At 41.2% G+C, this 13,793-nt stretch overlaps 1 protein-coding gene across 5 annotated transcripts in view; it reads left to right on the top strand.

The window, feature by feature from the left end:
* The window catches only part of LOC142858182 (uncharacterized), a 93,413-nt gene extending 86,372 nt beyond the window's left edge, over positions 1-7,041 (top strand). For 4 of the 5 annotated variants that reach the window (XR_012911983.1, XR_012911985.1, XR_012911986.1 and 1 more), the window contains 2 exons: positions 634-4,915; positions 5,183-7,041. Coding sequence is in view for 1 of the 5 variants with exons in the window: in XM_075987375.1 (XP_075843490.1) it covers positions 634-2,738 (2,105 nt within the window). In the remaining 4 variants the exon portion in view is untranslated. Of the gene's footprint in view, positions 1-633; positions 5,077-5,182 lie in introns of those variants that run through there. The other variant, XM_075987375.1, reaches the window with a different exon arrangement.
* The last annotated feature ends 6,752 nt before the right edge of the window (positions 7,042-13,793 follow it).

Here is a 13,793-nt window from a genome sequence, read left to right as displayed (position 1 = left end):
AGATACCACAGGAAGTAGTTTCACTGTCTAATCCAAGCTGTCTTGGAAGTCATGATGCTGTTACTTCTGGCTGCCTGTTAATGGAATTATTACCATTGTGCACCACCACCACCTCCACCACCTCCACCATCACCACCTCCACCACCTCCACCATCACCACCACCTCCACCACCACCACCTCCACCACCACCACCACCTCCACCACCACCTCCACCACCACCACCACCACCACCTCCACCACCACCTCTACCACCACCACCGATCTTTACTCACTTTCTTTTTTAAATAATTCCAGGCCCTGACTAGTTTTCTTAATGCATGACAGATACTTGGTATTATGTAGTATATTACTTTTATTGTTATTTATTTCAAAAACCTTCACCAAAGCATGTGTATTTCCTGTAGTATGCATAAAGCATGTAAAATTATTTCAGTACAGTTTGTTTTAATCTCATTAAGCAGACATGCCTTCCTGTTTCCACCCTATTCTACTGTGAAGAGTACTGTCTCACATAAACTTTTGTTACTGCTGCTCAGAAAATACTTTAGAGTTGGGCCATCGATAAAATGGACTTTTTTATGTGTTTGTGTCGTGGGAAACTAAAATATTCTTGCTTTTTCATTTTCTTTCAGATTTGGACTCAGATTCTGAAGCTCAAAAAATATCTCCAGACAATCATCGTATAAATCTACCCAAAGAGAGCATAAAGCATATAAGTAAAACTTTTGACCTCCAGGGCTCCAGTTTTAGTAATGGCCCCAACTGTAGTACATTCAAGGAACTACAGAGTTGTCAAAAGGGAAATGCTGACCAAACGATTAGTAGCAGGGAAAAACTACCTCTTTACAGCAGCCAGACTCTTCCTCACGACGCCGACAAAGCGTTTGAATGTCAAGAGTGTGGGGAGTGCTTTGGTTGTAGCTCCAGCCTTGTTCAGCATCAGGCTAGTCACGCTGGAGAGAAGCCCTGTGACTTCCGTGAGGAAGGTGCGAAGGCCTTGAAACCCCAACAGCTCACAAGACCTCAGAAGTCCCACAGTGCTGAGAGACATTTCAGATGCGAGGAATGTGGCGAGTCTTTCAAGCATCTCTCCATGCTTCTTCAACATACGCGCATTCATTCTGCTGTGAAAACCTTTGAATGTAAAGAGTGTGGGAAAGCCTTTAATCACCACTCAAACCTCATGCAACATCAGAAAAGTCACTCTGGCGAGAAACCGGGTCAGTGTAAGGAATGTGAGAAGGCCCACGCTGTTCTAGCACAGCTCACCACTCAGACCCAGGACAGTCATACTGGAGAGAAGTCATCTCAGTGTAAGCAGTGCGGTAAGACAGTCAGTACTGGCTCATACCTTGTGAAACACCAGAGTGTTCACACTGGTGAGAAATCCTCTGAGTGTAAAGTATGTGAGAAGGCTTCTAGGCTTCAGTCGTACCTTTCTGAGCATCAGAAAACTCACACTGATGAGAAGCCTTTCAAGTGTAAGCTGTGTGGGTCAGCCTTCAGACGTAAGTACCACCTTACTGAGCATCAGGGTATCCATAGTGATGTGAAACCCTATCAGTGCAAGGAATGTGGGAAGTTCTTCCGCCGACGGTCAAATTTCACTGTGCATCAGAGTATTCACACTAACATGAAACCCTTCAAGTGTAAACTGTGTGGCTCAGCCTTCAGACTTCAGTCCCTGCTTACTCAGCATCAGAGAATCCATACTGATGAGAAACCCTATCAGTGCAATGAATGTGGGAAACACTTCCGTCGACGTTCAAATTTCACTGAGCATCAGAGTATTCACACCGGAAAGAAACCCTTTGAGTGTAAGGAATGTGGGAAAGTCTTTAGACTTAATACACATCTCATTCGCCACCAGAGATTTCATAGTGGTGAGAGATCTTTTGAATGTAAGGAGTGTGGAGAGGCCTTTCGGCTTCTCGCCCATCTTAAGAGCCATCAAATAATTCATTCAAGTGAAAAACTGTATGAGTGCAAGGAATGTGGGAAGTCCTTCAAGCGTGTCTCCACCCTTGTTCAACATAGGATCACTCATATTGGTGTGAAGCCATTTCAGTGTAAAGAGTGTGGGAAAGCCTTTAATCGTCGCTCAAACCTCACGCAACATCAGAAGACTCACTCTGGTGAGAGACCCTTTCAGTGCATGGATTGTGGGAAGTCCTTCTCTGTTCTGACACAGCTCACTCGGCACAAGAGCATTCATACTGGAAAGAAATCATTTAAATGTGAGCAGTGTGGGTCAGCCTTCAGACTTCATTACCAACTTACTCAGCATCAGAAAATTCATACTGACGTGAAACCTTATCAGTGCAAGGTATGCGGAAAGGGCTTTGTTCGCGGTACAGGCCTTAGAATTCATGAGAAAACCCACAGTGATGAGAAGCCCTTTAAATGTAAGGAATGTGGGAAGGCCTTCCGAATTCAGTCTGAACTTACTCAGCATCAGAGAACTCATACCGACATGAAACCCTATCAGTGCAAGGTATGTGGAAAAGGCTTTGTTCGCGGTAGAGGACTTCGAATTCATCAGAGAATCCACACTGGTGAGAAGCCCTTTAAATGTTCGGAATGTGGGGAAGCCTTTCGATATGACTACCAATTTCTCGGACATTTTAGAATGCATTCTGGCAAGAATCCTTACGAATGTAAAGAATGTGGGAAGTTCTTTACTCGTAGTGAATACCTTAAAGCACATCAGAAAATCCACACTGGTGAAAAACCTTAGCAATGTTAAAAATGTGGAAAGGCCTTTAGTTGAAAATGAAACTTTGTTTGGCATGCTAATGTTCATATTAGTAAAAAACCTTATGGATGTAAAGAATGTGGAAAGGCCTTTAGTAATAAGTCTATGCTAATTGTTGATCAGAGAATTCATGCTGGTGAGACACCGTATGAATGGAAGAAATGTGGAGAAATGTTTAGATTGAGTTCAGCCGTCACTGCACGGTGAGGTACCTGTCATTGGAAAGAATGTGGAAAGGCTTCAGTTGGAGCTCAGGCCTTCAACATAAAAGATTCCATGCTGATGTGAAACCCTATGAATTCAAAGAATGTGGGATTATTTATAGAATCAGCTCAGCTCTTAAAGCTCATCAGAGAATCCTTATTGGTCTGAAACATTATGAATTAAAGAGTGGGAAAGCCTTTATTGGAAATGGTGAGCTTATACAACATCATAAATCATAACATCAGAAAATGTATAATCTTCAGGAGTCTTATGCATGTAAGGAAGGTGGACAATCTTTTGTATGGAAATGTTACTGAACTCATAATTCCAAGACTATGACTGAAAAGAATGTGGAAAGAACTTTAATTTGTCCTGGAATTGGTCGGCGTCAGAGTATTCATATATTCTTGATGTCAAGGATTTCTTTGCCAATGAGAACGTGGGAAGTCTGTGGTTTGTAGGGGATATTCTGTTGGGAATGTGTATAAATGTCAGAAGTAATAGGGTAGCCATCGTGTTCTTGATTTAGTCTCCTCTTGTTAATTGGATAAACATAATTTCTCCAACACTACTCACCAAGGACAGTGAGCATAGGGAAAACAGTTACTGGCACTGGGTTTATCTGAGGCACCTTTTCACCATTAATGTTCCGTGACTCCTGTCATGTTAGACTGATTTACTGTGGATTATGTTTATTTGTTTTGTTTTTTAGAGTCAGGGTTGCTCTGTGTAGCCCTGGCTGTCCTGGAACTTGCTCTGTAGACCATACTGGCCTTGAGCTCAGAGATGCGCCTGCCTCTGCCTCCCCAGTGCTGGGATTAAAGGCGTGCGCCACCACTGCCACCTGACATTTACTTCTTGTTTATGTATAATTTGTTAATTGTGAACACTGTGCCAGCCAAAGTTGTGGGGAAAGGGATTCTAATAAATAACAAAATTCTTTTTTTAAAAAATATTTATTTATTTATTATGTTTGCAATATTCTGTCTGTGTCTATGCCTGCAGGCCAGAAGAGGGCACCAGACCTCATTACAGATGGTTGTGAGGCACCATGTGGTTGCTGGGAATTGAACTCAGGACCCTTGGTAGAGCAGGCAGTGCTCTTAACCTCTGAGCCATCTCTCCAGCCCAATAACAAAATTCTTGAGAGAATATTCGGCTCATTCCAGTGTTCTGTTAAGTATCTTTTACATTGTTCCCCCTTTTATTGGCATTGCTGTAACTCATATGAAAGACAAAATTGTATTGCAGATAGTTTAGTAAAAACATCATGTATTCGTCCACTATTAAGTAACATCATTCTGGATAAAATCTGGTGGATGAAAAGGAATGTGAAAGGATTTTCATTGAGAATCCATTTAATATCTGTGTGGAGATGTTCTAAACACAGCTGTTAAGTAGTTTTAAAAGGCGTTAAACCCATAACTATTTTAAAGGGTAATACCCTGAAATTTATGCTCTTTGCCCAGATGTTAAGATAAACTATACATTTATAGCAGGACAAGAATTTGTCTTTGATGAAGAATATTGTGGGAAATTACCCAATTATTCTCAGAACCTGAGGTCAAGATGCCCCTGCTAATTAATTTATCATGACTTAAATTACCTGCATGTACAAATGCCCCCCTCCAGGTAAGGCCTTGTCAGTCCTCCAGGAAGATGATGCTTATCTTGGCTTCTGTTAATCTGCCTGCTTGGGCAGAAGCTCCCCAGTTCAGCTGCTGAGTGGGATAACAGGATGTGGGTTTTTCTCTAAATGCCTTGGGTCCAAAATACCTGAGTGAAGTCCCAGCTAACTGAAATAGACTTTGAGTTGACTATGAACTATGTCTGAAGGGATCCCCATAAAAAATAAATAAATAACAAAAAGCCAAATTGGATCCACTTATAGTATCAACACAGTTTGGTATGCTCACCTAGATTCAAAATTGTTAATGATTTCCTATATCCATCCTGTAGATAGATAGATGATAGATAGATAGATAGATAGATAGATAGATAGATAGATAGATAGATAGATAGATGATAGATAGGTAGGTAGGTAGGTAGATAGATAGATAGATAGATAGATAGATGATAGATAGATAGATGATAGATAGATAGATAGATAGATAGATGATAGATAGATAGATAGATAGATGATAGATAGATAGATAGATGATAGATAGATAGATAGATAGATGATAGATAAATAGATAGATAGAGGATAGATAGATAGATAGATAGATAGATAGATAGATAGATAGATAGATAGATAGATAGATAGATAAGTATACGTATTTGGGGCTATGCTGTTAATACATTTAGAGTTGGGTGAGGTAGTGCATGCCTGGAACCCAATAATTTGGAAACTGAGGCAGAAGGATCAAAAGTTGGAGGCAAACATAGCTACACAGTGACTTCAAGTCCAACTTTTGCTGTTTAGGGACCCTTTATAAAATTGTAGGCATGATTTCATCCCTTACATCAGCAAAGGTGGAAGGTCATCCCTACTCCAGTCATACTTATACTTAAGGAAGTGATCCAGAATTCTATGACATTGAGAAATTTGTCATTGGCCTTCAAATTGCTGTTTTTACAAACTATATATTCTAAGGAGAATTCAATAGAGATAGAGATTTTTCCTTGCTCTGTCCTTCATTAAATTTCCAGTTTTGATTCGCCCATAGGCTTGTGAATGGTAGGAATGTGCTCTCAGTCACTAAACTACATTCCCAGCCTGGAGCCACTGTATCTTCCGTCCAAGGGAAGTTAGGTTCATATGAAGCATTTTGAGTAAGAGCACATTGCAGATGTCTATCATGTTGCAACATGTCCAGAAACATTTAGTATCAGATAACACATTATTGAAGATATTAAGCTTAGTCATTTGAGTAAATTGGGATGCCACTAGAGTTCTAGGTCTAATTTGTTGTGGATAAGTAGTCTGTGTGGAAAATATTTATAGATATGGATACTGTAATCCTGGCTAAAATATAAATAGGAATTGAAATTGACCTCTGAATGAGTAATACAGTAACATTAACATATTCAAGTTGTGGGGCCTGATGCTGTATCAAGTACAAAATTAGTATTGTTCAGAGTACACAGGAAGCCAAGGCTTTTGCCCAGAACCTGTTTTTTTTTTTTGGTTTTTCAACCAGGGTTTCTCCGTGGTTCTGGAGCCTATCCTGGAACTAGCTCTTGTAGACCAGGCTGGTCTTGAACTCACAGAGATCTGCCTGCCTCTGCCTCCCAAGTGTTGGGATTAAAGGCCTGCGCCACCACTGCCCGGCTAGAACCTTGTTTTTGTTAGCACTTCAGCCCCAAGTATATGCATTGTCCCTAGCACATTAGCAGTTGACAAAGTTGAAAAACATTCAAGTAAAGGAGCTATTTAAGAAACAATAAACCCGGCAGGGCAGTGGTAGCATACGCATTTAATCCCAGCACTCGGGAGGCAGAGTCAGGAGTTCGAGGCCAGCCTGACCGGTCTATAAGAACTAGTTCAAGGACAGGCTCCAAAGCTACAGAGAAACCCTGTCTTGAAAAACTAAAAAAAAAAAAAAGAAGAAGAAGAAAATAAAAGAAACAATAAACCCTAAACCAATATATAGATGTCAATTGCAGTAGATGGCAAGTGCCTGCATATAAATGCGTTTTCTGGGTGCCTGATTCCTGAGGGCCAAAAGAGGGCATGAGATCCCCCTGGAACTGGAGTCAGGCTCCATGTGAGTCACCGTGTGATGGAGACTGAATATGCCTGTGCCCTCTCAAAGTGCTTTTAGGGGAGTGAGCAACTTCTCCAGCCCCATGATAGTTTTAAAGTAACAAGGGAATAAAATTTTTTCAAGAGTATAAGTTTACACCAATTTTCCTACATTTATGTTTCTACAGTCACTCGGATTTGTTATTTTGCTGGATTCTAAAGACTTGTGGTGTCTGGAAAATTTACCTCCTGTTTGTTAACACTTATCTAAATGATACTTTGGTGTGTCTGGTCCTTTGGGGAGAGGTCGCTCTGAGTCAAGGTCTTTGAATAAATTTGTCCAGCAGGAGATTTAGTAATGGTAACACTGAACATTTCGTTGTTGCCACCAAAGAGATAAACTGGAGGAAAGATGTCTGTCACCTTGCAGGATACTCTTGTCGTGCTGGTGTTTAGTAGACGCATGTATAGACCTGTACAAGGTCTGTGGTAGAGTGTGGTCATAGAGTGTGGTGTGGAGACAGATGGACGTGTGTGTTTCCACAATGCAAGTAGTTACTGAATAAGCAACAACCAGTGATGTAGATGGTTGGAAAACTCAAAACCTGTTGTGTTAGGAGTGGCGGGCGACTTTCCTGGCACTCGGCCGCCCGCAGGGCTAGCTTTATACCCGAAATAATTACACGGAAACTGTATTCTTTTAAACACTGCCTGGCCCATTAGTTCCAGCCTCTTATTGGCTAGCTCTTACATATTAATCTAACCCATTTCTAATAATCTGTGTAGCCCACGAGGTGGCTTACCAGGGAAGATCTTAACCTGCATCTGTCTGGAGTGGGAGAATCATGGCGACTCTCTGATCCAGCTTCTTTCTCCCAGCATTCTGTTCTGTTTTCTCCGCCTACCTAATTTTCTGTCCTCTTAAAGGGCCAAGGCAGTCTCTTTATTTAACCAATGAAATCAACACAAAACAGCAGACTCCCACATCAAAAACCCACCATTCTCTGAAGAGTAGAGAAACCGCTCCCGAGAAGAAGGGATTACTGTGAGTCAATGCAGTCAGGGTAGAATGGATTTCCCCTTCTGTCCAGCGTTGATGAAGGAGGCAGTTTTCTCTAGGCCCTCTTTTTAGAAGGAATATAGGCAACTGCTATAAAGATTGCCTCTTTTGTGGTCTCTCAGTGTCTGCATAACATCTGTCCAGGACCTTCTGGTTTTTAGAAACTCCATTGAGAAGCTGGGCATTATTCTGATGGGTCTGCCTTTATATGTTATTTGGCCTTTTCCTTTAAAGCTCTTGATATCCTTTCTCTATTCTGTATCTTTAGTGGTTTGATTATTATGTAGTGAGAAGCCTCCTTTTTTATTTTATTTTTTTTTATTTTTCCATTCAAATATTTACACTTTCTTCCCTCCTCCCCATCTCCTCTCTCTCTCCCACACCCCATTCTCCCTCTCCCTCTCTGCTTGAGAGAGGGCAGGGAACGGGAACCCTGCCCTGTGGGAAGTCCAAGGCCCTCCCCACTACATCCAGGCCTAGGGAGCTGTGCATCCATATAGACTAGCGTCCCAAAAGCCAGAACATGCTGTAAAAACAAGTCCCAGTGCCTTTATTAATGGCTTCTCAGTCAGCCCCCATTGTCAGCCACAATCAATCCGGTTTGATTGCATGCTCATTCAGACCTGGTCCAGCAGGATTTGGTGAGCTCCCATTAGAACAGGCACACTGCCTCAGTTGGTGGACCAACCCCTCGCGGTCCAGACTTCCTTGCTCGTCTTCTCCCTCCTTCTGCCTTTCAACTGGACCTTGGGAGCTCAGACCGTTGCTCTGATGAGAGTCTCTGCCTCTATCTCCATCCATCTCCAGACCAAGATTCTATGGTGATATTCAAGATAATCATCAGTGTGATAGTGGGGCAAGGACAGTTAAGGTACCCTCTCCTTATTTTATTTTTTTGGTTTTGGTTTTTCAAGACAGTTTCTCTGTATCTTTGGAGCCTGTCCTGGAACTAGCTTTTGTAGACCAGGCTGGCCTCAAACTCACAGAAATCTGCCTGCCTCTGCCTCCCAAGTGCTGGGATTAAAGGCCTGTGCCACCATGGCCCAGCAATTTCTTGTAGGCATTTTATTGAATATATCTTCTCTGCCTTTGAACTGATATTCTCCTTCTATTCTATTCCTATTATTCTTAGGTTTGGTCTTTTCATGGTGTCCCAGATTTCCTGGATGTCTTGTGTTATGATTTTGCTCACTTTAATGGTTTTTTTTTGACCAATGAATATATTTCCTCTATCATATCTTCAATACAAGAGCTTCTCTCTTCCATCCCTTGCATTGTTTGTTATGCTTGCATGTGTAGTTCCTGTTTGTTTACCCAGATTTTCTATTTCCAGAATTCCCTCAGTTTGTGTTTTCTTTATTGCCTCTATATCAGTTTTCAAGTCTTGAACTGTTTCCTTAACCTGTTTGATTGTTTTTCTTAGCTTTTGTTAAGGAATTTATTGATTTCTTCCAATTTTTATTTGTTTGCCTTTGCCTCAGTTTCTTTAAGACAATTGTTCATTTCTTCTTTAAGGGCTTCTATCATCTTCATAAAGTTTTTTTTTTTTTTTGGTTTTTTGAGACAGGGTTTCTCTGTAGCTTTGGAGCCTGTCCTGGAACTAACTCTTGTAGACCAGGCTGGCCTCAAACTCAGAGATCCACCTGCCTCTGCCTCCTGAGTGCTGGGAGTAAAGGCATGCGGACCACCACCTGGCCATAAAGATATTTTTTTATGGTTTTTTTTTTGTTTTTTCGAGATAGGGTTTCTCTGTGGCTTTGGAGCCTGTCCTGGAACTAGCTCTGTAGACCAGGCTGGTCTCGAACTCACAGAGATCCGCCTACCTCTGCCTCCCGAGTGCTGGGATTAAAGGCGTGCGCCACCATCGCCCGGCTCCATAAAGATATTTTTAAGGTTGTTTTCTTCTGCTTCTTCTATGTTGGATGATCAGGTCTTGCTGTTGTAGAATCTCTAGGTTCTGGTGGTGCCATACTGCCCTTAGTGTTGTTTAGTGTCTTCTTACACTGGCATCTAACCACCTCTTCCTCCAGTTGGTGCAGGTGGTGCCTATGTCTTTGGGGGCCATTCTTCATGCAATTGGTGCAGGCAGTATCTGTGCCTCTGGGGACCACTGAGGCCACAGTGAATGGCTGGTTTTGGGGGGGCAGAGTGGGGCTTGTAGCTTACAGGGTCTGATGGAGTGGAATGGCCTGCCTGCAGAGTTGCTAGTGGAGCAGTGATGGGTGGCGGAGGGGCCTAGGGTCTAGAGACTGAACTGTCCAGATGGTAGGATTAACATAGTAAAAATGGCACTCTTACCAAAAGCAATCTACAGATTCAATGCAATGCCCATAAAAATCCCAACACGATTCTTCACAGACCTTGAAACAACAATATGTAACTTCATGTGGAAAAACAAGAAACACAGAATAGCTAAAACAATCCTGTACAGTAAAGGAAGTTCTAGAGACATCACTATCCCTGACATCAAGCTCTACTATAGTGCTATGGTAATACAAACAGCTTGGTATTGGCATCAAAACATACATGTGGATCAATGGAATCAAATTGAAGACCTGGATATGAATCCACACACCTATGAACACCTTATTTTTGACAAAGAAGTCAAAACTGTACAATGGAAAAAGAAAGCATCTTGAACAAATGGTGCTGTTATAATTGGATGTCGACACATGGAAGACTATAAATAGATCCATATGTATTGCCCTGAACAAAACTCAAGTTCAAGTGGATCAAAGGCCTCAACATAAACCTGATTATGCTGAACCTGATAGAAGAGAAAGTAGCAAGTAGCCTTGAACACATAGGCACAGGAAACCACTTCCTAAATATAACACCAGTAGCACAGACACTGAGAGCAACAATTAATAAATGGGACCTCCTGAAACTGAAAAGCTTATGAAAGACAAAGGACATGGTAAATAAGACAAAACAACAGCCTATAGAATGGGAAAAGATCTTCACCAACCCCACATCTGACAGAGAGCTGATCTCCAAAATATATAAAGAACTCAAAAAATGAGACATCAAAATATCAAATAATGCAATTTAAAAATGGGGTACAGATCTAAACAGAGAATTATTAACAGAGGAATCTCAAATGGCTGAAAGACATGAAGAGAATTTCTCACCATCCTTAGTCATCAGTGAAATGCAAATTAAATGACGTCTTAGACCTGTCAGAATGGCTAAGATCAACAACACTGAGGACAGCTTATGTAGGAGAGGATGTGGAGTTAGGGGAACACTCCTCCACTCCTGGTGGGAGTGCAAACTTTTACAGTCATTCTGGAAATCAGTATGGAAAGTTTTCAAAAAATTGGGACTCAAATCTACCTCACGACCCAGTAATACCACTCTTGGATATATACCCAAAGGATTCTCACTCATACCATAAAGACACTTGCTCAACTATGTTCACATCAGCATTATTCATAATAGCCAGAACCTGGAAGCAACCCAGATGCTCCTCATCTGAAAAATGGATAAAGAAAATGTGGTATTACTCGGTGGGGAAAAAAAAAAAAACAACATCATCTTGAAATTTTCAGGCAAATAAATGTGGGGATATTTTGTTTCTTTTCTTTTCTTTTTCTTTCTTTCTTTTTTTTTTTTGAGACAGGGTTTCTCTGTGGTTTTGGAACCTGTCCTGGAACTAGCTCTGTAGACCAGGCTGGTCTCGAACTCACAGAGATCCGCCTGCCTCTGCCTCCCGAGTGCTGGGATTAAAGGCGTGCACCACCATCGCCCGGCTGGCATCCCATGCTTTTAATCCTAGCACTAGGGAGATGGAGACGGAAATAATATGGCAGTATAATAAAGACAGAAATAATAGAGCAATATAAGGTGGGGGGGAGGAGACAGGATCTTGGAGCATGCAGCCTGAAGTTTTATGGAGTCAGGATTTTACTCACTTTGCTCTGAGGACTCATTAGAGGTAAAAGGTCTCTCTAGTAACTGGCTCCTTTACTTCTCTGATCTTTCAGCATTTACCCCAATATCTTACTCTTGTTATTAAGATCAATTAGAATTAATGCTATACCCACAAAACTCACATCAGCAAAACCCAAAGAAGGGAAACACACACACACACACTCACCACCACCATCACCAACAAAAATTAACAGGAATTAACAATCACTGGTCATTAATATCTCTCAATCTTAATCTCAATTCAATAAGACATAGGCTAAAAGAATGCATATAAAAATAGGATCCCATCCTTCTGCTGCATACAAGAAACACACCTCAACATCAAAGATACCTCAGAGTAAAATGTTAGAAAAAGATTTTCCCATCAAATGAACCTAAGAAGCAAGCTGTTTTAGCTATCTTAATATCTAACAAAATAGACTTCAAACCAAAATTAATCAAAAGAGATGGAAAAGGACATTTCACACTCATCAAAGGAAAAATCCACCAAGATGATGTCCCAGTTCTGAACATCTATACCCCAAATGTGAGAGCATACACATTTGTAAAAGAAACATTAGTATTTATGTGGTAAATAAAAAAAACCCCAGGATAGACAAAACAATCCTGTTCAATAAAAGAACTTCTGGAGGCATCACAATCCCTGACTTGAAACTCTACTACAGAGCTACAGTACTGAAACCAGCCTGGTATTGGCATAAAAACAGACAGGAGGGGGGCTGGAGAGATGGCTCAGAGGTTAAGAGCATTGCCTGCTCTTCCAAAGGTCCTGAGTTCAATTCCCAGCAACCACATGGTGGCTCACAACCATCTGCAATTAGGTCTGGTGCCCTCTTCTGGCCTGCAGGCATACACACAGACAGAATATTGTATACATAATAAATAAATAAATATTGCTGGGCGTTGGTGGCGCACGCCTTTAATCCCAGCACTCGGGAGGCAGAGGCAGGCGGATCTCTGTGAGTTCGAGACCAGCCTGGTCTACAGAGCTAGTTCCAGGACAGGCTCCAAAGCCGCAGAGAAACCCTGTCTCGAAAAACCAAAAAAAAAAAAAAAAAAAAAAAAAAACAGACAGGAGGACCAATGGAACCAAATTGAAGACCCGGATATTAATTCACACACCTTCGAACACCTGATTTTTGACAAAGAAGTGAAAAATATCAAAGAAGTAAAAAAATATCAAATGGAAAAAAGAAAGCATATTTAACAAGTGGTGTTGGATATCAACATGTAAAAGAATGAAAATAGACCCATATGTATCACCATGCACAAAACTCAAGGCCAAATGGATCAAAGACCTCAACATAAAGCCAGCCACACTGAACCTTATAGAAGAGAAAGTGGAAAATATACTCGAACACACTGGCACTGGAGACCACTTCCTAAATATAACCCCAGCAGCACAAATACTAAGAGAAACAATTAATAAATGGGACCTCCTGAAACTGAAAAGCTTCTGTAAAGCAAAGAACATGGTCAACAGGACAAAACAATAGCCTGCAGAATGGGAAAGATTTTCACTAACCCCACATCAGACAGAGGTTGATCTCCAAAATATACAAAGAACTCAAGAAATTGGACACCAGAGCTAGAGAGATGGCTCAGAGGTTAAGAGCATTGCCTGCTCTTCCAAAGGTCCTGAGTTCAATTCCCAGCAACCACATGGTGGCTCACAACCATCTGTAATGAGGTTTGGTGCCCTCTTCTGGCCTTCAGGCATACAGACAGAATATTGTATGCATAATAAATAAATAAATAAATATTAAAAAAAAGAAATTGGACACCAAAAGATCATATAAACCAATAAAAAAAATGGAATACAGACCTAAACAGAGAACTCTCAACAGAGGAATCTAAAATGGCTGAAAGACACTTAAGGAAATGTTCAACATCCTTAGTCATCAGAGAAATGTAAATCAAAACAACTCTGAGATTCCATCTTACACCTGTAAGAATGGCCAAGATCAAAAACACTGATGACAACTTATGCTGGAGAGGTTGTGGGGAAAAGGGAACACTTCTGCATTGCTGGTGGGAATGCAAGCTGGTACAACTCCTTTGGATGTCAGTATGGCGATTTCTCAGAAAACTAGGAAACAATCTTCCTCAAGACTCAGTAATACCACTCATGGGTATATATCCAAAGGATGTT

Source organism: Microtus pennsylvanicus, chromosome 1 (genome assembly GCF_037038515.1).
Source record: "Microtus pennsylvanicus isolate mMicPen1 chromosome 1, mMicPen1.hap1, whole genome shotgun sequence".
NCBI classification, from domain to species: domain Eukaryota; kingdom Metazoa; phylum Chordata; class Mammalia; order Rodentia; family Cricetidae; genus Microtus; species Microtus pennsylvanicus.
Note: the sequence above shows the minus strand (reverse complement) of the source record. Positions and strands in the feature narration are given on the sequence as shown.